This window comes from Sturnus vulgaris, chromosome 1 (assembly GCF_052056855.1).
Source record: "Sturnus vulgaris isolate bStuVul1 chromosome 1, bStuVul1.hap1, whole genome shotgun sequence".
NCBI classification, from domain to species: domain Eukaryota; kingdom Metazoa; phylum Chordata; class Aves; order Passeriformes; family Sturnidae; genus Sturnus; species Sturnus vulgaris.
In genome coordinates, this window is record NC_142243.1 from 43,895,238 (window position 1) to 43,918,905 (window position 23,668).

General features: G+C 34.8%; 1 protein-coding gene across 5 annotated transcripts in view; it reads left to right on the forward strand.

Annotated features, from left to right (window-relative positions):
- The window catches only part of ATP2C1 (ATPase secretory pathway Ca2+ transporting 1), a 62,051-nt gene extending 38,951 nt beyond the window's left edge, over window positions 1-23,100 (forward strand). For all 5 annotated transcript variants that reach the window (XM_014878382.2, XM_088164944.1, XM_088164943.1 and 2 more), the window contains 20 exons: window positions 1,442-1,597; window positions 2,140-2,208; window positions 2,927-3,002; window positions 3,482-3,548; window positions 4,612-4,736; window positions 5,957-6,054; window positions 7,536-7,631; window positions 7,737-7,826; window positions 8,545-8,649; window positions 10,330-10,486; window positions 11,714-11,884; window positions 12,863-12,960; window positions 14,525-14,575; window positions 15,358-15,524; window positions 17,051-17,119; window positions 18,811-18,927; window positions 19,691-19,838; window positions 20,444-20,539; window positions 21,263-21,404; window positions 22,272-23,100. In XM_014878382.2, coding sequence (XP_014733868.1) covers window positions 1,442-1,597; window positions 2,140-2,208; window positions 2,927-3,002; window positions 3,482-3,548; window positions 4,612-4,736; window positions 5,957-6,054; window positions 7,536-7,631; window positions 7,737-7,826; window positions 8,545-8,649; window positions 10,330-10,486; window positions 11,714-11,884; window positions 12,863-12,960; window positions 14,525-14,575; window positions 15,358-15,524; window positions 17,051-17,119; window positions 18,811-18,927; window positions 19,691-19,838; window positions 20,444-20,539; window positions 21,263-21,404; window positions 22,272-22,408 — 2,235 coding nt within the window. In that variant the 3' untranslated portion in view covers window positions 22,409-23,100. The remainder of the gene's footprint in view (window positions 1-1,441; window positions 1,598-2,139; window positions 2,209-2,926; window positions 3,003-3,481; window positions 3,549-4,611; window positions 4,737-5,956; window positions 6,055-7,535; window positions 7,632-7,736; window positions 7,827-8,544; window positions 8,650-10,329; window positions 10,487-11,713; window positions 11,885-12,862; window positions 12,961-14,524; window positions 14,576-15,357; window positions 15,525-17,050; window positions 17,120-18,810; window positions 18,928-19,690; window positions 19,839-20,443; window positions 20,540-21,262; window positions 21,405-22,271) is intronic.
- The last annotated feature ends 568 nt before the right edge of the window (window positions 23,101-23,668 follow it).

The window sequence follows — 23,668 nt, forward strand, 5'->3', positions numbered from 1 at the left end:
GTATCTGGTTGAAGGTGGTTTTCACTCTTTATTTGCATTAAATTTTAAGGTGTAGTTCCACTGTTTTCCGATAGTGAAATACCAGAAAAACTTGATGTTGTGCTGGTGTAATCTTTTCTCTCTGATGCTTTTTCATCAGCGTGTGTTGTTATATCTTCTAGTTTACTAAATACTTAATTTGTGGTATTAGCACTGCTGGAAGTGCTTGAGTTGAAGCAATTGCACTATAGCAGTGCAACTTGAACATTCTCTAAAAATTAAGTGGAATGTGTATATATATTCATTTGTCATATTTTGGTGGTTTTAGTTGAACAGTGTAATTTTTCTATCAAATTGGGCATCCTCAGTTTACTCAGTATCTGGGCTATCTATCCTGTTAAAGTAGTGTTTGGATATAAAAATCTGTATGTCCAGGTTATCCACAGTTGATAGTTAATTAATCTGTGTTCATTTCATAGATAAATTCTAAATTAACTAGTTTCTTGACAAATTTGATTGAATTGTGTTGTTAGCCCCTGTGGTGTAATTGTACTTGAGTGGGTTTATTTTTTATGACTGCAAACACACTGCTTCCCTTGGCAATTGTGTAGTCCCTGCATTGTTATGAAACTGCTGTTGCAGCAGCCCCTACTTTCTTGCTTATATCTGATACCATGCTATGATAGCAGTTTGCTCAGGCCTTTTGCAAAGGAAAGCAGAAATGGAATTAGAAGTTTCTCAGCTGTCTGCAGCCCTTCACTAGATGAGATTTTTTTCATCATAAACTACTCTTGCACATAATTTGAAAATAAGAGCATCTTATTTTCCTCTTGTGTCTACTGGGCATTTCTACAGAGTGATGAGTTTTATGAAGAAGTTACATGGAGACCATATTTTCAGAAAAAGAACTAGATTTGTTCTGCATATTCTCATTGATGCTGTCCTAGAAAACAGTAGAAGTGGAAACTGGGTACTCTTTGCTTTGGGAAGGCATTTGTATAAGTGAAAACTTTTCTGCACTGGTCTGATTTTTTGGGGACAATCTTGATTTTCAAAATGAATTTGCAGATCTTTTCTGGTCTAGGTTTTTGGTATGTTAATGGGTGGTCCATCAAGTTGTCTGATCATCTTCTCTAAAGCCAGCATATTGAATAAAAAAACTGACATACCCATAGCAGTGTAGACTTGAAACACAATTCCTTTTGGTAGTGATGATAAATATTTCAGAGCTCATGGCTAAATTTGAACAGTAGCAAAGTGGCATCTTCATCTTCCATCTTTGACTCTGGTGAGAGTTTTGTAGGAGTGCTTGTTGCTTTGATGATCCTTAAAATATTGACGTGTCTCCTTATCATATGAATAAGTTGGTTATATTTTAATAGTCAAAATTGTGAAACTTACCTTTACGCTTCCAAATACTTACAAAATATTGTCATGCTTTTTATGTATTTTGTTTCCAAAGGCTGTGGACCTTTCTATTGATGAATCCAGTCTCACAGGTGAGACAGCTCCTTGTTCTAAATCTACAGCTCCTCAGCCAGCAGCAACCAATGGAGACCTTACTTCTAGGAGCAATATTGCTTTCATGGGGACATTGGTCAGATGTGGAAAAGCAAAGGTAAAATCATTATTGAGCGAGAAGAATATGTTCCATGTTTCAACTATGTGAAGACAGCACTTACTTTTTAAGTTTACCTTCCAGTGATTAGTGTGATACTTTGCAGAGCTTTTCTCACTGGTGCTTTTTCATACACTATTTTAATAAGAAAACTATGGCCATGACAGCTCAAATTCATAGGGAGCAGATGATGTAAAACTCTTCTGTCCAGGTGTTTTGCTTTTGGAGCTACACTCGTGTTTGAAAATGCATAACAGAAAATATGGTTCTGGCTAGTGTTAGGTGTTCCAATTTGAGTTTTGCTGCTGGTAGTTAGTGAATACTTCAGCAGTGCATAGAAAAGCAATTTGTTTCACTGAGGCAAAGGGTTTTTTAGGAAAAGTTCCTTACTTGTGACAAGAACTAATTCTGTAAACAGAGTTGAAGTTTGTATTGGGCTAAATGGCATTTGCTCATGATTGGAGTCAAATCTGTCAATAACAACTACTAACATTAAAACTTCAGATTTGATTTGGCTTTATGTTGTTTTTTGGTTTCTTTAGGGGATAGTTATTGGAACAGGAGAAAACTCTGAATTTGGGGAGGTTTTCAAAATGATGCAAGCAGAAGAGGTAAGAGAAGATATTTAGAAGCCAAGACATAGTTTGAAAGTATGTATTTAATTCATTAAAACTTTGACTTTATTCCATAAGAACTTAGTTAAACATACATTGCTTTCAGTATTTTCCTTTCCTCTAGTAAAGCATATCTCAGCTCTTGGACATGAAGTTGAATGCAGTGCAACAAAATATCTGTAACTGGCCTAAAGATAGTAACTGTGAAAATAATACTCTGAACCTGTCTAAATATTTACATAGCTTTCTGTTTTGCTAAATTGAATTTTCTGTAGATGATTAAAAACATTCCTTCTGAGATATAACTGGCCTTCCAGGGCTCTAATGCCTCTGTTTTGAAAATCAGTTTTATTCTTGCTTCCAAGAGCTTTTTGGTCTTGGAGGCAGTGTGGTGGCTTGTAGTTGGAATGAGGATTTGGTTTAAGGAAATTCTTGATAAGACCTTTTATATTAGATTTGTAGCAGATATCACAAAGCCCTAGATAGAAGAATATTTCTAGTAAATTTAATATATTTCTAATAATATTTAATTTCATTGAAGTATTTTTGAATCTCATTTAGTTCTATGAAAGAACAGTCTGTTTTCCTGAAGTAAATATATGGAAATATAGAATATAACTGCATCTTATTCACTGACTGTCTTGAATTTTGCATCTGTGAAGTAAAATGTGATGCAGTCCATTTGTTAACTGCTCCATGTTTGCCATTCATCAAGGCTCCAAAGACACCTTTGCAGAAGAGCATGGATCTCTTGGGAAAACAGCTTTCCTTGTATTCCTTTGGTATAATAGGTAAGATAACAATTGCAAAAGATTATCTAATGGCCTGGGAAATGGAAGACTAAATCTCTAAAAATGTTTTGGCTCCTGATTTCATTGGTCACTTTGAGTTCATGTCACTAGTCATCTGAGAATTGGTTAATGTGACAATAACTAATCATAAGGGTGTTTACTTACTTCTTCCTGCAATTGTACTTTACTGACTTTTTGTCCTCCAAATACTTTCTTTTAAATTGCAGTGTGTCTTGAATTCTGATTCAAAGTGTGCATAAGTGAGTACCACACTTAGAGATATGGTTGGGCAATTTGACTGGCTAGTACTTTCTTCATCTTTGCAATACTAATGGAATCATGGCAGTGAAATAAATAACAAATTTTTATGGGTAGCACAATGGTAAACTTTGTTCTGGTTATTTGAATTTTTTCTTGTCCTCATGAGGCTACAGTACATGCTGGTTTTACATTTATCCCCTTGACTATTTTCTTTATAGGAGTTATAATGCTAGTTGGCTGGTTGCAAGGAAAGCATATCCTTGATATGTTCACAATTGGTGTGAGGTAAGATTTATGTTTTGAAATAATGTAGGTCATGCATTACAGCAAGTGTTTGAAAGCTAGTGATCTATTTACAATAGATCTTGTATACACTGCTCTTAACTTCATGTAAGTAATTCAAAATGAAAATAGAAAAGAAAATTCATACATATTTTTAATGATGCAGTGTGTTCCTGTCTGTCTCTTAGACTTTACATTCATATGGTGATTTCTGAGTGTCTTGTGGAATGTCTGCAAACAGGCAGTAGAGTTGTACAGTTTGAATTTTTGTTGCTGAGTAAATAAAGTAGCTGTAATTTTGCAGATCATATGACAAAACTAAGTTGTTTGCAAGCTTTGTGTTATGCAGTTCAATAACTTATCTTCTACTATATTATGAAAACTTAATTCCAGTGTGTTTGCTGAGAACAGCACTGAATTTAGATGGTCTAACTCCATACTCCTAGAAGAGTTGTTGGGTAGCTGATTACATGGGCAGTGCATAAGGCAGAAAGGTTTCTTTAATTGACAGGATCAGACTCTGAAGAATTACGCATTTGTGGAGGGGAGAAAAGAAATCCAGGAACTGCATCTTTAAGCATTGTCTTGTTTACGTTGTCATCAAGTTTGTCTGTTTTTAAAATGACCTTCAAGGCTATTCCCTCACTTAATTTGCTGCCACATCATGATCTGGCAGTAGCAATTGTGGATCAGTGGTGGCATTTCCCAGTTCTGTTTAGTGCTGACTACACTTATTCTTCACAATCTGGCTGCTTTGTGCAGCTCTAATTAGTGTTTTATGTAGGCAAAACAGATGTACAATTGATTTTTCCCCCTCTCCCCTACATTTCTTCATACTTTTACAAAAATGAGTAGAAATGATCTAATTTATTTCATTTGTTGCTGTCTTCAGTGGGTTTCTTATAATGAATGCGATGTAACTAGAATCACATGGCAACTCCTTTCTTTCTGTTTAATCTCAGTGACCAGTCATATACAGAAACAATGTTCTGAACTGTAAATTCATCACTACTGTGTATTCCTGTATGACATTTGAAACAGATCTTTGTATTTACTTTCATTACAGTTTGGCTGTAGCTGCAATCCCTGAAGGACTCCCAATTGTGGTAACGGTGACACTGGCCCTTGGTGTGATGAGAATGGTGAAGAAAAGGGCTATTGTAAAAAAGCTGCCTATTGTTGAAACTTTAGGTATGACTAGACTAACTTAGAGATAATGTTTTTGATGTGAACATTAGGAAATAGTAATGACTAATGAGGAAAATGAAGGAAGTATTCTTATTTTGCTAGCAGTGTGTTGGCATCTTTAAAACATTCCTGAATTTAACGTGTGTTACACTGGAGCAATTCAGGGAGATGTTTCTGTGGACCTTCTAACTTGTTTTTTTTTAACTGAAATAAATAATCTGCCAGTTAATAGCATGCCATGCTAGCACTACACTAAACTGTTTGCTGTAAGGTGTTCTTGTTAAATAAGACTTGTAAAATGTTTTTGAAATTTTAACTTTTCAGTGTAAATTTAGGAGGGATATTGAGAGTTGAAAACAAATCCATATTTAAATATTAGGAAAAGCTTTGTATTATAATGCACCTTCAAGATGTTATGTTGCTCATATTGGAACATAAAATCATTTAAAAACTTTAAAGCTCAAAGAAGTTGAGTCATAAAACATGTAAAGCACAGAACATGGAAAAGAAATAGAAATACTGAGGTAAATAATTCTGCAGCATCTGAATTACTTTTGCAATTTCAAGATTGGGAAATCTTTTTTCCCAATGCCTCTAGCAGAGTTTCATTAGTGTTGCAAGGTTTTTGTTGCTTGTACAGTTCCTGCTGTCATATCCAGAAATGTCGAGATGCTGCAACACTCTCAGAATCTCCAGAGTTAAAAAGGCATATACAAATCTCACATTTCTGTAATCCTTTCAAGTTTAATTAGAATTTGCAGGCTTATTAGTAAGTCACGTTTGTGACTTACCTAGTGCAACACTTGTATGGCACACAGTGTGGCTAGCGTTAAACACATGTACTTTTTAATAAAGAAGAATGACATCTGTAAAGCAGGCTCTTAGTTTTTCTCCTCACCAGGAATCACAACTGAGATTTCAGTAATGTAGCTTTAGGTACAGCAGAATAAAATAAAGAAGAGGTTGTGAGTGGACACATTTTGTATAATTTGTGAATTTGGGATTTAAATTAGTTTGGAGGGTTTTTTTATTTATTGGACAAACTCTCAAAGAACGTTGTACAATTATTCCTTAGTAGTTGAAAATTTGCTGTCTCTCACTTGTTCTTATTCACAGACAGCTGCAGTATTTCTAGAAATTTGCTCAGCTTGCATACTTTTGTCTTTGTTACTCAGATTGTTCTAAACATTAATTGTCTTATAAATGTTAATTTGTTATTTCAGGTTGTTGCAATGTCATTTGTTCAGACAAAACTGGAACTCTGACAAAGAATGAGATGACTGTTACCCATATTTTTACTTCTGATGGACAGCATGCTGAGGTATGTAGTGTGACACTTAGACTTAAATTTACTTTTTTATTTTGTTGTGGCATGTACTGCAGGTAAAGCACCAGTTAAGAAAACATAAACTTCTTGTACTAAACTCCTGTCCCTCAGTTCATTTAGTATGCAGCCTTTGAGCTGTGCTATCCAAGCCTTCTCTGGTTACAGAAGCATTTTTAAATATATATTTACATATATGTATATATAATTTAATATATATTTTGGTTTTTTAAAATATATGTTAAATTCTTAAAACTTTTGGTGACTGTAGGTCACACACAGTAAAAGACAGATGCTAAGGTATGCAGACAAGTTGAGAGATCGTTTTTCTTCAGTACAGAAAGTTGAGGCTATTCTGCTGTTTCAGGGTACAAAGAAAACCTCCTAAAATTTACATGTTCCAAACATTTAAAGTGGAGATAACCAACTTTTTAGGTAAAAGACAGTTTATTATGTTAACTGTTCATACTGAATATGCACTGTCATTCTTGCTTTTTTGTAATGGATGGATTTGCAAGTAGGAGCAGGACATGAAACAGTGATTGTTGAAATTAGGGAATTGCTGGAAAGACTGATGATGTAAATCCACAAAAGAGAAGCAAAAGCAGCAGGAATGGAAAAGCAGTGAGGTGTGGAACTGAATGTAGATTCATAGGAATGTTTTAATCAAGTTCTTAAATTCTCAAACTCCTTGATCAGGGTTTTATTTCAACAATAGAGTTAATAGATGGTCTTGTAATTTTATTCTGTAAGCAAAAATACTGGAATTTTTTCATATTGTTTCCTATTAATTGCCTATATATTCTTACATATACTGATATTTGTTTTTTTATTGCTAGAAGTCTATATGAATACTGCTATTAGTACAGTTTCATCTGGGTCAAATCAGCTCCTTTTTCCTAATGGAAAGAGAACTTAAAATGGCTGTGAAATATATTAGCTGTTAATGCTGTAGATAGGAAGACTTTTTTGGGATCCTAGTAGGATGCCTGGTTTTATGCACTAAAAATACAGTTCTACTGGTTTTAACACCTTTCTGAAGTCTAAACTGAGAGGCTGTTCAACTGTTTCTTTTTTTTTTTGTAGTAACTTGATGGAAGTAGGACTCTGTAATTACATTCTCCTGCAGGGGGTATGCATTATTAATCAGGGTAAAGAGAAATAGGAGGAAAAAGTTAGAAAGTAAAAGAAAGAAGATAAAAGAAAGCATGGCTAATACTGTATGGAAACAACATACATTACATTTATTTATGCTAAGGATAGATTGATACTGTTTAAAGAAATTAGTCTCTAATATATTTTATTGAGCTCAGAGTGTTGCTGCATTAGAAGCTGAGTAAGAAGAATTCATACACACTGAGTAAAAGCAGCCATTATGAATGACCTTTTGAAATTCTTTTGTAGTTTGTAATAAAAAGCTGAGAGCAGTTAACCTGGTGAACACTGTTGCATGCTGCCTCTGGCTGCTTGTCTTGCAGGTTACTGGAGTAGGTTATAACAGGTTTGGAGAAGTGATGCTCGATGGTGAAGTTATTCATGGTTATAACAACCCATCCATTAGCAAAATTGTGGAGGTAAGATCTTGGCAAAGAAAGGTGAGTTTTAACTGATGATGTAACAGGAGAGCTTTGCATGGCATTTACTTTGTGTTCTGTTTTCTTCCCTTCCTCATCTTTTAGGCTGGTTGTGTGTGCAATGATGCCTTGATTAGAAACAACACATTGATGGGGAAACCAACAGAAGGGGCTTTAATTGCACTTGCTATGAAGGTGTGTACTTGATGGTGCTTTTTGAATTCATAGCAGGTGGGAAATGTGTAGAAATAAGTTGTGGCTTTGTTTTTCTCATTTTCTTCTCTTTTGGATCTCCTAGATTGGTATTGCAACTGCTCATCTCCTATGTTTTTCTTGTAAATCTTGGGCGTTCTGAAGGATCAGAAAAAAATATTTACGAGTGAAGTAAAATCTCTCTTTTCATCTTTTTGCACTTAATATTGTCTTTTTACCTGCCACAAACTGATTTACCTGTTGAATATTGACTGTATCATCTCTTTCCCAGTTTCACATCAGTAGCAGAGGGAAGCTGATAACTGATGTATTGATGACTGCAGAATATATAGTGCCTCTTAAGTGCAGGGCTTTTGAATTCTGGTCGCTGTGATGAAGTGTTTGGATTTTTTTCATTTTGGGAGGGGGAGGTTTGTTATTGCTATTTTGTGTAATGCTGTGACACACCCATTACAGCTACTGAGAAATGTAGCAAGGCTCGTGCTGAAGCCTGAAAGAAGTTTATAGGTGTTTTCAGTGCTAGTTTGTCAAGAAGTGTATCTAAATTGGAGCAGTGTGCTCAGAAGGCAGCTTTGGAGATGAAATTGTTCTTTAATTAAGTTGTGTTTGCTAACTACGGTGTTTCAACAAGTCATCAAATTTCATACCTATTTGAAAAGAAAAGGTCCTGACATTGTGGTGATACTTGTGCTTTATACAGATGGGTTTAGATGGAGTCCAGGAAGACTACATAAGGAAGGCTGAATATCCCTTCAGCTCAGAACAAAAATGGATGGCTGTTAAATGCATTCACAGAACGCAGCAGGTAAACTTCAGTCACTGTTTCCATGAGCACTGGCTCTGTAGAATGGTTATCTACCTTGTTTAATCTCTTTATTGTTTGCTTCAGAAGTTTTGGAAGGCTGGCAGTAATGCACAGTCCTAGAAATATGGTTTGATAATAGGCACAGTTTTAGATTCAATCTCTGAAGTAGAGAAAAGGAATCACAAGAAGTAATTTCCATAAAAGGCGTCCTGGGAAATTATTTTAAGTCTTTTGAAAACTGAGACCTTGAATGTGTACTTAGCTACTTTTCCTTCTTTCTTCTACCTTCTCAAACACCTAAAACAGTTCTGCCAATCTTCTACTGTTCCAGTGCTGCACAGTTACATAATGAGTTAAGAACAAGAAATGTGCATTGATGTTCAATAGTAAAATTTAATTTGCTTGAAAACACAGGGTTTCTGGTTTTGATGCAGACATCACGTCCCCAGTGTTGACAGATTTTATTGATGTCAGCACTGGCATGGATTATCAATAAAACCCACTCTTTAACATCTTCTTCTGTCTTCTGGTACTTTAACATACATATGTGCATTCATGTTTCATTTAAATCCATATGAATGTTTTTGTTACAAGTATTGACATAATCACTGCCAGTCTGATAAATGGAGCCTTCTAGACAATATGTGCAACAACAGACCTTATATTGGATTTATGAAAAATCTTCCAGTACTTCAGACCAAAACCAGGCTTGCTGACAGTGTTCCAATATCACTGAAAAATCTTTGCTTTGGAAATAAAGCATTTGACTCCTTTTAGCTGTATGGGTTATATTGTTGATTATCCATGTCTACGTGAAGCATGGTGAGCAGAAATTGGTGTAAGATTTTAATCCATGTAAAGACTTACTGTGTCTGTGTTTTGGAATCAGCAATTTTAAAAGAATGTTGGAAAATTGATAACAGATTTAAAGGGAACATAAATTATTTGAAGACTAAGAAAATACAGTGGATTTAGAAACTTGGAACTCTCATCAGCTAAGCCTGTCATGAAAGATTGAGTTAATTTGACTGCTGTGCATATAAATAACTTCACAGGAAGAAAATAGGTATATTAAAAAAGAGCTTTTTAGTTCAACTGGAGAGAGGATGAGTGACCAGTGATTGGAAATTTAGCTGAGGCAGCAGTTCTTAATGGAAAGGAGGGGAAGGGAAGGAATGAGCTGATTTAGCATTGGACTTAAGTGTTTGAGGTAGGTGGGGGACTCTTAGTCCCATATCATCATCTCAAGGCTCGATGGCTATCTGGAGTTATTAGGCCTTGTACAAGAATGGAGGGGATGTTTAATGACCTGTGCTGCTGGTCTGATGATGAGCTTAAGGTCTTTCAGGTCTAATGTCCTGTGTAGGTTGAATTTCTGTCCTTTGCATGGCCTTTTAGTCTGTAAACTGTGACTTGCAGTGCCTGTGTTTGATGTCTGCTGAAATGAGATATTGATTATGAGCTTGGCTCTTTTGACTTTACCACTATTGAGTGTATTCTGTCTAGAGACACTCGAACAGATTTTTATGTTTAGAAGGGTAAGTTTGATTTGCATTATGTTCTTAAGATTGTTAACAAGAATACACATCTGTCATTCTTATGTATCCATGAGAGTGTGTACTTGTGTATGTGTAGTTGTGCATACACACATGTGCACACAACAGCTCTTTTTTCTTTTAGGACAAACCTGAGGTTTGCTTTATGAAAGGTGCTTATGAACAAGTCATTAGATACTGTACATCGTATAACTGTAAGGGACAGAGCCTACCCCTGGTGCAGCAACAGAGAGAGCAATACCAGCAAGAGAAGATGTCTATGGGTTCTGCAGGGCTTAGAGGTAAGGCTGTTTCAATCTCTCAAAATAACAATTTCATTTCAGTGGCCACTGCTTGTTAAAAAAAAACCTGACCCTAAACCAATAACAACAAACAAGAGCAGTCCAAAACATTGGGGTCTGTTTTTGTTTGGTTGGTGAGGATTTTTTTGTTCAATAAATGCCACTGGGTTGTTTAGTTTTTAGGCCTGTATAATAACATGATTAAACTGCAGAGGGTGACAAGGGGCACTGTTGCCTCCTGTCATCTCTTGCAAGTGACCATAACTGAACAGTACATTTCTACTTAATGGCTTCCATACCTTATTATAGATGCCTGTGGGTTTTTTTTTTTAATATGGATATGTTTATTTGTCCATTACTGTGGCTCCTGTCACCTTCATGAGTTAGGCTAGCAAAACTGATTGCAGATCAGGAGATGCCAGTAGAATTATCTTCTGTGTTAACAAGCTGTGTAGAATTTTTGATGAAACAAAGTACTTTTCATAGGATGATTGATAGGAGTTGATTATGGGCTAGGATTATACGTGACTGGCTTTCTTTGGCCCTCTGTAAAGCCATCTCTAGGCTCTTAAGTCCATGCACAGCTTTTAAAATTCTTTTTTAGAGGGAGGAGTACTCTGTGGCTCAGGAGTTTCCTAAGATGCAAATAATTAGAAGCTGAGAGGATATGCTAGGACTGGTATCTTTTTCTGTTTTATTCTGTCTGTCAAAAAAATCAAGGGTAATGTTTTGAAAAAAGCAAACTTGCTTTTTCCTTACAACTCTGACATTTAAATATATTTGAATTAAGAATCCTACTTTAAAAGACATTCCAGACAATATTCAGCAAGTACTCAATGAAATCTGCCTTTCAAAAGGTAAGAAAACAAACAAAGCAGAAAATACATTAACTGATCCTCCCTTTCATCCTAATGCATAAACAAAATGCACAGAGAAATCACAAATCTCAATTCTCTTTCTACACAGTCAAAATATAAACACTTTCAGATGAGAATAAATAGGAAAGTTATCTTTGAAACCTGGCTGTTTGGTAAGAAATTCTTTAGAAGACAGGAGTGTACATAAGTAGACTATTGTGAATGCTCAGCATTGCTACTGCCAAGGTTTAAAAAAAGGAAAATATCAATTCCAGGCCTTTGTTTTATGCTGGCCTGTTTGAAACTATTTTGTTTTAAATGCTGATATAAACATTAATTTCAAATCTTAACATTTTATTTCTTCTTAAAGTTCTGGCCTTAGCTTCTGGTCCTGAGTTAGGACAGCTGACCTTTTTGGGCCTTGTGGGAATAATCGATCCCCCACGGACTGGTGTAAAAGAAGCTGTTACTACACTCATCACCTCAGGAGTTGCAATAAAAATGGTTACTGGAGATTCACAAGAAACTGCAGTTGCTATTGGTATGAATAGTTCACTTCCTTTCATCTTTTCTTGTTTTCTGCTTAGCTAATTGTTAGGAAGTGTACATATTAAGTCTTTAATGTTAGTGAGTTCTGTATTTTGGATTAATGTATGGCACAGTGGAATTAGTGGAGAAAAAGACTCAAACACCCAGGACCCTAGCCTGAAGTGCTACTTTGGTTTCAGCTTGAATAGCAGTTTTTCCAGTTTGGTTAATATATGACTTTGGCTGTTTGAAACTGTATTTTTTTCATGTTGTTTACTTATTACATATGCTTGATTTCTGATTCTTACTGTTACATCACCACCACCACCACCCTCCCAACCCTCAGCTTTGGATGCATGTCTCTGACAACAGGGATAAACTGAAAGAGCAAGTGACAAGGAGTAATGATGTATGGCACTTCAGTGCTGTCTAGTAGAGTTTTGTCCATACAACTAACCTTAACTTGAACCTTAAGTAATATTTATAAATATTTAAACAAACTACTTAACTTCTTTTTACAATACAATGCATTAAAGAACAAGCACTTCAGCCAGAATAAGGAATGTGCACGGGAAGAGTATATCCCCAAACTCAGAATATTTTATCAGAGTTTTTTTTTCTTTCCCTTGTGTCCCTCATGTTATTTTTCATTTTCTGTCATGTTATTTTTGAACTGTAAGTTCTTTGAGAGGACTGAACTCCTCTGTTTGTTTATATGACACCTGACAGAATCAACTACAGACCTTTAGACCTGAAAAGACTAAGCAAATAAGCATCTGATTTAGGATAGACTTTGTAGCACGTTGTTATTACTCAAGAGTTCATCTAATTTACTTCAAAATACTGAATCAATAATGTAGTAAGATGTTCTGCTGCAGGTATTTAAAATCTGAAATGCTGCAGAAAATAGTAGGATTAAAAAAATAATTGGGTATTTAATGTCTTAAAAGGGTAAATTATTATAATAAGGTTTTTTATGACTTTTTTACAGCTAGTCGACTAGGATTGTATTCCAAAAATTCACAGGCAATCTCTGGAGAAGAGATAGATGATTTGGATATTCAGCAGCTTTCTCAAATAACACCAAAGGTTTGTTTTGATATACTACTTACTGAAATGTGGCAAAGGATGCATTTACATTTTGAGAAATGCTTTTTTTCTGTGGCAAGCTAAAATGTAATTTCAGAGTTACAAATAATATTGTTCTAATAAGTGTCTTTTGGTCTGACATATGACCGATATGAAAATCTATTTATTTGAACTTACACAGTTATCTTTTTTAGGGAGTTGATTGCTTCTGTCTCTTTTAATGACTCAGGGTTTTTTTTTATCTTTAACTTTCATTTTGCCACGTCTTAGTGAACATCACCTTTTTGTATTATTAGGCCATTTTATTTCTGAGCTACTCAGTTCATTTATATAATCTTAGAGTCTGCATGTTCAGACAGTGCATTCTTTTGTAATTGGTGAGAGGACTTGTCTGTGTTTTTAATGATTTTGATAGATCTGAGGTCTCTAGTTGGTAATTTTGAAATGGTCTATTTATTAAGTTACTGCTTAATACTTTTTAGTTATTAAATAACTAAATGGATTAACCAATGTCCAAGTTATGAATGTGAAGACATAATCAAATGCAATAGAGGTTCGGGTTTAGCTATGTTGCAAAATTCATGCATCAAAATGCTGCTATGTTAGCAAAGGACTGCAAAATAAGACTGCAGCATGCTTGAGCCTGGTGTAAGCAAGCCAAAAACCAGTATTTGCAATCAAGAAATGTGCATGTCAGCTTTCTGTCTATTCTTAGAGACTCACAGAAACTGAGACAAAGAAAGAATTGTGTGGCAAATAATAATTTTTGGTTTATTTGGTAATATGTGTTCTTAAGGGCTGTAAATACCCACATTAAATAACTGAGGTAGATACAAATTTACTTACACGTGTTTGACCTTTGACCCAGTTGCTTTTCTAGGTGTTTGCTTAAAATCTTATTAGGAATTAATTAAAATCAACCAATAAGACTGATAGCTGCATACAGTCTAAAGTGATTGGTGAGAAATCTAGTTTTTTGTCAGGCTTCTTGAAAAGGAAAAATGCTAACTGTATGGAGATTATGGAAAACTAAATTCCACATGCTCAAATTTCAATTTACAGCTAAGTTCAGAGCCCAAGAAAAATCTGAAAATTGGTCCATCCAAGTCAGAATTTTTAATTAACTTTAAAACTTCAATTGTTAATAATATACTATTAACTAGTAAAATTTAAATATCCTTAATAGCTTGTCACTTGTGCTGACAAGAAAGAAGGATGTTGATCGTAGAGTCAGCATTACAATTACCTGCATGAATTTAGTCAGGAAGGCCAGCAACAAACCATTATACCTCTGTTGCTTCATTATTTTAGAAGGCTTTTAAATTGCACATTCTGTCTTGAAATAAGTAGCTCTAACTTTGTTTACCAGAACACACTTGGAATCTTCTCTAAAATTAATGATCTCACTCAATTAAAAAACACAGCTCACTGGTGCTTCAGCTTAAGAGCTAACAAGAATACAGTTGGCTTTTGATTGTATTTTTTACCCTCTACCTCAATAGAATCCAATACAATTCTTTACATATCTGAAATTTTCACCACTACTTCATTATGCTTTTAATAGGTTGCAGTATTCTACAGAGCCAGTCCCCGACATAAATTGAAAATTATAAAGGTATGTCTTAAAGAGGTTCAAATGCTGGACTGTTGCTGTGGGTATTGCCTGTGCTGTCTTTACTTAAATTATAATGCGCTACAGTGTGTCAAGATGAAATCAGATATGCATCTGATTTGGCAGTGAAGTGTACTTGAAAATATTACCTAGAAAAATGCATAGTGCCCACAAGGAATAGGTAGGTAACATTGTGCTTTCTTCTATGTAGAGAGCTGGGGATTGATTGAGATTTTATGTCATGTTGCAATTGAATTGACTAGGAACTTGAAAACCATATTTCTGATACTTGTCAGATGAAATAAAAGGGAATGATTTTCAAGCCATGTCTGTGGCAATGCCTCTATTCAGAAGTTAACAAAAGAAGGTAGCAAAGAAGGACAGACTCAGTGTAACAATTGGAACAATCAGAAAAGTGACAATAAGGAGAAGTCAAAACACTGAGACCATAGGGATGCATGCAAGACTTGTAAGAAAGTGATAATGGTAACATGGAAATACAATATCTTCTATATTTCTCTAGAGTTTTTTCTTTCCCCTAAAGGCAATTTTTATATACCCTAGTTTTAAAATTTAGGCAGTCTGAATATATGAACTGAAGTTTAACCCAAAATCTTGTCTAAAATTATTTAGAACAGAGGCAGCTGTTTTTTCTCTTTAGGACATTACAATGCAATTCTAAGAAATGGGGGAGGGGGAGCAGTGATACAAATCTTGTATCTAAATTAATTTTTATAGGATGGGTTATTTCAATCCCTGATTTAAGTTCTTTTCCTTCTCTTTAGTCCCTGCAAAATAATGGTGCCGTAGTAGCTATGACAGGAGATGGAGTGAATGATGCTGTTGCTCTGAAGGCTGCAGATATTGGTGTAGCAATGGGGCAAACTGGAACAGATGTTTGTAAAGAGGCAGCAGATATGATCCTCGTGGATGATGATTTTCAGACAATAATGTAGGTGGCCTTTATGTACATATCTTGTACTGTCTAGCTTTAATGAAGTGTTGCCGGGGTTAAACCAGTAGAAGTGTCCCTGAATTTTTAAGTGTAGCTGCTGACCTGCTCAGTCAGGAGTATAAGCATGTTTGGAAAACATATCTGAGGTAAAATTGTGAGTCTGTTAGCAGTTAGTAGATTAAATTCAATTTCGTACCTCAGAAGCATAAAACTAATTTAAAAATGACAGAGCATTACATTCAAGATTTAAAAAGATTACTTAGACCTCTGTTTTCAACTCTTAAATGTGGTGATTTCAGAAAAAGAAAAAAATTAACTATTTAGATATCACAGGTGAAAATAGGTTATTAGCATCTGGTAACCAGCTGTTTGTACTTATTAATTTTTTGGGGGTTGGTGTATTTCAAAAAGAGCTTAGCTAAACTTATCCTATTTTGACTTTAATTCATCTGACTTTTGAAGGTAGTGATTATTGACAGAGCTGAACTGCTGTCTGGCAAAATAGCCTTCATTTTGAAATTATGCATCAATTTCAGAACACTTCAGTTCCAAAATATGACACTTAGCCCTTGGGAAGAAGTGAAATGGAGAAATACAGTATAAGAAAATCTACCTATGTAGCAGTATGTCAGAGGATGATCTGAGGTTGTCACAGTAATTCAGCCAAAAGAAATGTGCTGTTATGCAAAAACATAACAGAGAAGGGAATAATTTTAACATAGTCAGAAGAGTACATAGGAAGGACATCTGCAGTAAGTACTTTACACGGGCTTGGTGAGGTTTTTGCTGGAATGTGTTATCCAATTTTGCTCACTTCATCAGGAGAGTTCTCAATAGGAGAGGGAGAAGAGTGGTGAATGCTAAGGAAATAAAGAAGTATGAATTTCCATAGTTTTACATCTTTTAATTTTTCTGTTTTAAGTTGCTGAAGGAATGCTCTTTAGTTATTGGGAAATGGAAGAAATAAAAACAGTTTTATTTGCAGCTAAGTAGGCTTGATTTGGGTACCAGAAAACCCTTTCTCACTGCAGTAATTATGATAGTGTGACAGGCAAGTTGTGACACATGCTAGGGGTTGTGAAGATGGTCTGTACATATTTCATTCATTTCAGAGAAAGAATACATGGTCCTCTAAATCTGTGCTGTATTTCTGTGTTTTTTTAAAAGGGGGTGGGGGGGGGGGGGTTTGGCTTTTTGGATTTTGTGGTTTTGGTTTTTTTTTAATTATCTGACTTGATTTAGAAACTCTTATCAAGGATAGTGGTGAATTTTGAACATAGAGGAGATCTTACTCTAATAATTACATTTTGAAAGTTAAGTATCTGGAAAAATAACTTGTGATCATTCACAATCACAGAATAATTTGGGTTCTTATAGTCAAGTTGAAAAACAATGATTGCCAAACATAAGATAACCTCAACTCCATTTGTTTCTTGCTGATTTTATTGCTGCTTAAATTAATAGCTTTTTTTTGTTTGTTTTAAGCATTTGTCTAGTAATGTAATCTTTGTTTTTAATTGCAGGTCTGCAATTGAAGAGGGTAAAGGAATTTATAATAATATAAAAAATTTTGTTAGATTTCAACTGAGCACGTAAGTTTGAAAAGCTGTCAGTATCAGAAGTTTCTTTTGAATGCATCAAAGCATGAAGCAGATGCATTAAATTCATGTTAATACTGTAAATTTCAAGTAGGATGCTCATATACTGTGCTTTTGAGTTTTCATTATTTTGTATTTGGTGGTTTGTTTTATTTTTAAGGACCCAGAAGATAGTGCAATAAACAGTAATTTTGTCATGGTTCTTCCTGTTGAGATCTGTAAAGTCAGTTACTGAAGGGATAATGAGAAGCAGCATAGCTATCTTTGGGTCCTTGTTTAAATGAGAAGCTTGGTAGTCAGTCCCTCCTTAACCAGAACATGTATTCAAATGGAGGAATCCAGGGACTCAGGAGGTTAGTTTTTCTGAAATCCATTTACTGGTTTGTAGAATGAGCTAACTATATGAAGCTGATTTCTGTTTCTTGCCCATAAGGATTCATGTGCTAGCTACATAAAGTGTATGTAAGATAAGGGGACGAGAGTTTATTAAGCCTTAGTTTCAAATTTTTTGTAAGTTTATCTTACTGGATCTGGATTCGGGGACATGTGGGTTTTTTTCACCATATTGTTCATCTTCTTTTTTGAAACCTTCATGACATTTTAGAGTGGTCTGAAATTTGCAGAAGTTAAAAAAAAAAACCAACCAAACCTAAAACCTCAAATAAACACAAAAAAACCCTGCAAAAATCCCAACCCACAAACAACAAATAGCACCCAAAAACCCCCAGAACAACAAAAAAAATCAACAAAAACTCCCAACCCAACAAAACCTAGAAAAGACGAGTTTGTTTACCTGCATAAACACTGTAAGAAGTGGCATATACTTTCATTCTTACCAAGTATCCTGTCTAGTCTTAGCAAGACTAGACTAGGAATCTGCTGCTGAAAAATAACTAAGTGTAGATGTTCTAGGAAAGTGTGCTTACCTGTTTTTGATGATGTACTTACCTGTTTTTACCCTTTGGTTTTTTCTGTCCCTCTTTGCAGTGAGAGCATAATAGGGTTCAGTACAGTGCTAAATTGGGAATTATTATAAGCCTTGCTATCTTCTTCTTGATTATGAAACCTCTTAATCTTGGACTGAGAGCAATTAGTGTATACTTGTTTACAGGGGTTTTTCTAATGCCAAGCTTGCAGCCAGCTAATCTGTTTTTCGGTCTTTGGTCTGGCCTTCTCATCTTGCTAGTAATGAGGAGTGGTTTTAGGTATTTTTAGGGGGCTTGAGTAGTACCTTGCCTTGACTGACCAGGCAAACCAGTGACAGGTGCACAGAGTTTGTTTACATCAGGAGTGGAAAAGTGGTTTGTTTTTCAAAACCATATTTAGAAGTTCCTCTTTTGGCACAAGAAAAGTACAGGACTCAGCTCCCCATTAAAAAAATCAATTAGGTGATGGTGAGTGATAATTCTGAAATGTTACCTAAAAGTTTGGGAGGTTTTAAAATGCAAATTTGCTGCCTTTTAATTGCCAGAACAATGCTGTTTTAAATATGGTTTGTGTCAGAATGAGTATTATAAAGGATTTAATGCTCTACCTTAAAAGTTTGACTTAATGTCAGTCATGATTCATACTGTCAAAATCTGTATCTACTCTTAAACAGTTGAACTGTTGATTACAAAGCAGTTATCAGTGGATCTTCAGAAATATTCCATGCTGACAGTTGTAAAAATGGATTCTTTCAACAGGAGTATAGCAGCACTGACTTTAATCTCACTGGCTACATTAATGAACTTTCCTAATCCTCTCAATGCCATGCAGATCTTATGGATCAATATTATTATGGATGGACCTCCAGCTCAAAGGTAAGTAATTGCTCTTAACTCTGTTAGATTCTGTTGTCCTTTTATTTCAACAAGGGAAATGGTTGCTCATAAAGAAACTGTGATGTGTTAAACTAAAGTGAGATGTTTCAGAAACAGCAAACATTTCTCTATAGCTTCCTGAAAGGTGTTTGTAGTCAGGTGGGGGTTGGTCTCTTTCTCCAGGCAGCAACTGACAGAACAAGAGGACACAGTTTTAAACTGCACCAAGGGAAATTTAAGTTGGATGTTAGGAAAAAGTTTTTTATGGAAAGAGTGATAAAGTACTGGAATTGTCTGCCTTGGGAGGTGGTGGAGTCACCATCCCTGGATGTATTTAAAAAAAGATTGGATGTGGCACTCGGTGCCATGGTTTAGTTGAGGTGTTAGGGCATGGGTTGGACTCGATGATCCTAAAGGTCTCTTCCAATCTAGTGATTCTGTTTGAACTTTCTCTGTGAACTTCAATGTTTGCAGTATGTTTCTGTGTTAATTCTGTTTAGTTTGCTTTAGTATCTAATTATATGGGGGCAGCAAGGATACCTAAAAATCCATGGATATGCCCATGAAACTTGCATGCAGGGTTCTGGCTTCCCTCTGGGTTCTTCCTCTGACCCTCTTCACTGCAAGTAGATGGTGAAGGGAGAGATGGTGAGGAACTAGCATTAAATCCTCTTTTTTTCAACTTAAAAATCTAATCCTTAAGTTAGAAGCAGTGAATTAATTTTATGATGATAAAAATGTAAGATGTTCTTTTCATTGTAAGCCTTGGGGTGGAGCCTGTGGATAAAGATATTATTCGAAAACCTCCAAGAAATCTGAAGGACAGCATTCTGACCAAAAACCTGATTGTTAAAATACTGGTTTCATCAATAATTATCGTCTGTGGAACACTGTTCGTCTTCTGGAGAGAGGTATGACAAAAGTGCAAAACTTAGAGTAGTAACAACCTAATTTAAAATAAATCCTTTTTTATACCAGCAGTTGAAATTATTGTGAGTTTTGGCTATGCTTATTTAATACTAGCAGAGTAGAGAGGAAGATTTTCAAAATAGTTGTTGAAAAGCAAAATACAGTTTTATTCCTCAATCTCTATTTTAACACAGATGTTTTCAGGTTCCAAATCTACTTTGGAAAGTTAGCCCATAGAAAGTAATTATGTAAATCTTCTAATCAGATTCTTACGAAACAACCATTTGACTTTTTTTTTCTCAGTAGAGAAAAATGTTATGTGAACATTTGGTAGTGCATCATAGAATTCCACATGCTTGAATAAAAGTTGGTCAGGAGGCTTCATTTAATCATAGCTTGGAATTACAAATTTTTGTAAGTTACAGGTGTGTAATATTTGCTGTATGATTTAATAAATCAGCTTGGGGCAAACAATTTACTTTTGCTTTCATTCCCTAGCTAGTAAAACTTACTGTAGAATTACTGTAATCATTTTATTTAATTGACTTAGTTTAATTGTGGAGAGTTTAAATCATGCTAAAGCCATTTCATTTTCTTTTGTTGCCAGTTAAGAGATAATGTAATAACACCACGAGATACAACCATGACTTTCACCTGTTTTGTATTTTTTGATATGTTCAATGCTTTGAGTTCTAGATCTCAGGTAAGTGATTCATATTGTCCTTTTACACAATATTAACACAACAATCAGAGTTTTCTTTGAGGGAAGATCTTGCTGTGTTTGTTTAAAGTGTTTTCCTGCAGATTTACTTAACATTTTCTGTTAAGCACAGAGTTTCGTGTATTTGCTAGGTAGGATTTCTTAAATTACAGATAAGTTAATTATTTGATTTGTTTACATGATGGTGACCTGACAAAAGCAAGAAAGTTCTTATTAAGAGCCAAAGTGTGGTGGTCCTTTGTATTGCTGTATATACTTGGCTGGTTTTTTCTCTTCCTGGAAATTCTGTTAGCTCAGCAGCCTTACCAGAATGTGAAATTTCTTGAAGGCCTGAGCTTTTATATTTTATAATTATAAACCCATAGTCCAAGGAAAATTTCTAAAACTATTGTGTATTTTTTTAATCTGTGTATATTTTTTCAATTTAAAAAAAAAAGTCTGAAATTTTGTGATAGTATATATTATTACATTTACTGTGATTTGCAGTCTTATCTGCTGTGGAATAGTGTAGAGGTAACCTTTCTCTCATGAACTGTATTTGTGGAACAGTGAGCTCAATATGCAAGTTGTTCACCAGGGAGAAAATGCAATTAGCCTGTTCAACTTGTTCTGGATTATCTAAGAGGTCAACAGTAATATTTTACATTTTTCTAAAAGTCTAGATAATTAAGATTACATGTACATTGTAACATATTTTTTTTATAGACAAAATCTGTGTTTGAGATTGGACTTTGCAGTAACAAAATGTTCTGCTATGCTGTCCTTGGATCTATAATGGGGCAGTTATTGGTCATTTACTTTCCTCCACTTCAGAAGGTTTTCCAAACAGAGAGCCTGAGTGTATTGGGTAAGAACAGTTCCTTTTTCAAAACTGTGCATTAAGGATTAATTTATAAATTTGGTATAAATTTCTCTAAGAGCACTTTCTGGCTATTTGCATAGAACAGGAATACAAAACCTGCTGATACTTTTTGTTTTGTGGATAGGGTTTTTTGGGGGGTTTTATTTGTTTCATTGATTTCGTTTTTAGTTTTTTGAATTGTTCTAGATGCTTACTTTGGGAACTATGATTTAAATCCATATGGCACATAACTGATCAGTGTGTTTTTAAATTTTTGTAAAGCTGCTTATTTATTTGGGAATTTTTAATATAAATTTTGTTGCAGGCAAAATTATTGACTGTGTAGGTTTCTATGCACTATTAATTTAACTGTTTCACAAGATTTCTCTAAATATAAACACCTTATTTAGAAATCCTGATCCTTGAATATTGATTGCATTTATCACAGGGTAAATAAACAGAAGGATTTAAAAAAGCTATAGATACATAATGCTGTTGGCTTCATTAACACTTAGATTTATTACCTTTGTGGTTTTCTGGAATTAAATGATTGTAATGAAATACATGTCTTTATTGTGGCATAATTTCTCATTATGCTTATATTCTCTTTTCAGAATTAAGTTAGTTATGTTGCTGAAAATAAATTTATGAAATACTTTAAAAGCTTTTTAGTATCTTGTGTGTAGTTATGATTTGTGCATAAACCATACATGTTAATCTTCTGGGCCTGCAAAAATTTGAATCTTGCTTCATTTCTCCTGAACTTTCCCAATGATTGGGAGAAAATTTGGAAGTCTTGTAAGTCTTGTTCTTTTTAAAGTCTCCCCTCAGCCTTAAATAGCAATTTTAAAGAAGACTAATTTTCTCTTCCAGATTTACTGTTTCTTCTGGGACTCACTTCCTCTGTGTGCATAGTGACTGAGCTAATAAAGAAGTTTGAAAGAAGCAAGGAAAAGATCCAGAAACGTGGAAGTTCTTCTTCATCAACTTCGTCTTTTCTTGATGTATGATGCATATTGCATTCTTGTGTTTGCAAACTTAGCGATTGCTGTCTAAAGATGTTGGAGCAAGCAAAACAATATCTGGAGGATAAAGAAATCCTGAGGGCTTTTGACAAGTCCTTTGTTTCACTGGCTAATGACGAACTTCATGTTTCAAGACTGTTTAGAATTTAACTTCCAACTGTGGAAGCAACAAATCAAATTATGCAACTTTGGTAACACTTTTCCTCAAACATAAATTTACTTTTAAGATTGAATGGTATTATGGGGGGGAGGGGGCAGGGGTTAATTTAAAGAAAGATCTAAGCCCAAGTCCCATTTTCTGCACTTAAAAGATATAACTGTGTAAAATCCTTCTCTTAGATATAAATATTTTAGTTTGTTTTTATTTAAAGCATTGTACTATTCTACTTTTATGGTGGTGGGACTTTGCTACTAATACAAGGATAAAAATATTTCAGAGGCATTCCACTGGGTTTAGAGTCTGTCACAAGAGTGCCATATTCTAGCTACTGTATTTATTTCCTTTATCCTGCAATGTGTAAGCGGCTCAAGTACCTTGTGCTACAGTTTTTTTGTATCCCAAGTTTGTTTCTTTTTGCACAGGATGTGACCGCTGTCAGATCACTGTTTTTCTTTTCTTTTTCTGTGATTGAAAAGCCTATACTGCAATTTGAAGTAAATGTTTGCTTTTCTTACAAGTGTGTCGTCTCTTTGTTTTAAAAGAAACTGACATTTACATCAAGTGGACGAGCTTGTTTTGATACAATTGCAGATTGGTTTCATGTCTTGAATTCCACATTTACTTTAGCTTATGACTGTTAGATCACTTGAGTGATTAAAAGACAGTAGTTATGGAAATTATGTAGTTACTGAATTAGAAAATTAATGGAATAATCCTCACTGGGTAAAAAAAACCCATCCCTCTCTCAAAGAAGCTTCATTTTCCTTCTTTCTTCCTTCCTGTTCATTAAAAAAAACCAATTTTTCCTGGTATATATAATATATATGTAGTTCATCCATGGCTCTTCTGACCCTCAATATGCCCATAATACCTGTGCTGGAGATGTGATTATGTAAAGACAAAGATCCTATAGCACTTGGCCCTCATCTCTTCCTGGGGTTGTTACCACTGAGCTGGGAGGGCCTGAACAACATTACCCCTTACAGAAATGCTCTCGTGTCTTCAAACAAAAGTTTCTTTCTTACAGCAGTTCTGCATTTCAGAAGTTGGATAAATTTGACAGTTGTTGAACAATTACTGTCTTT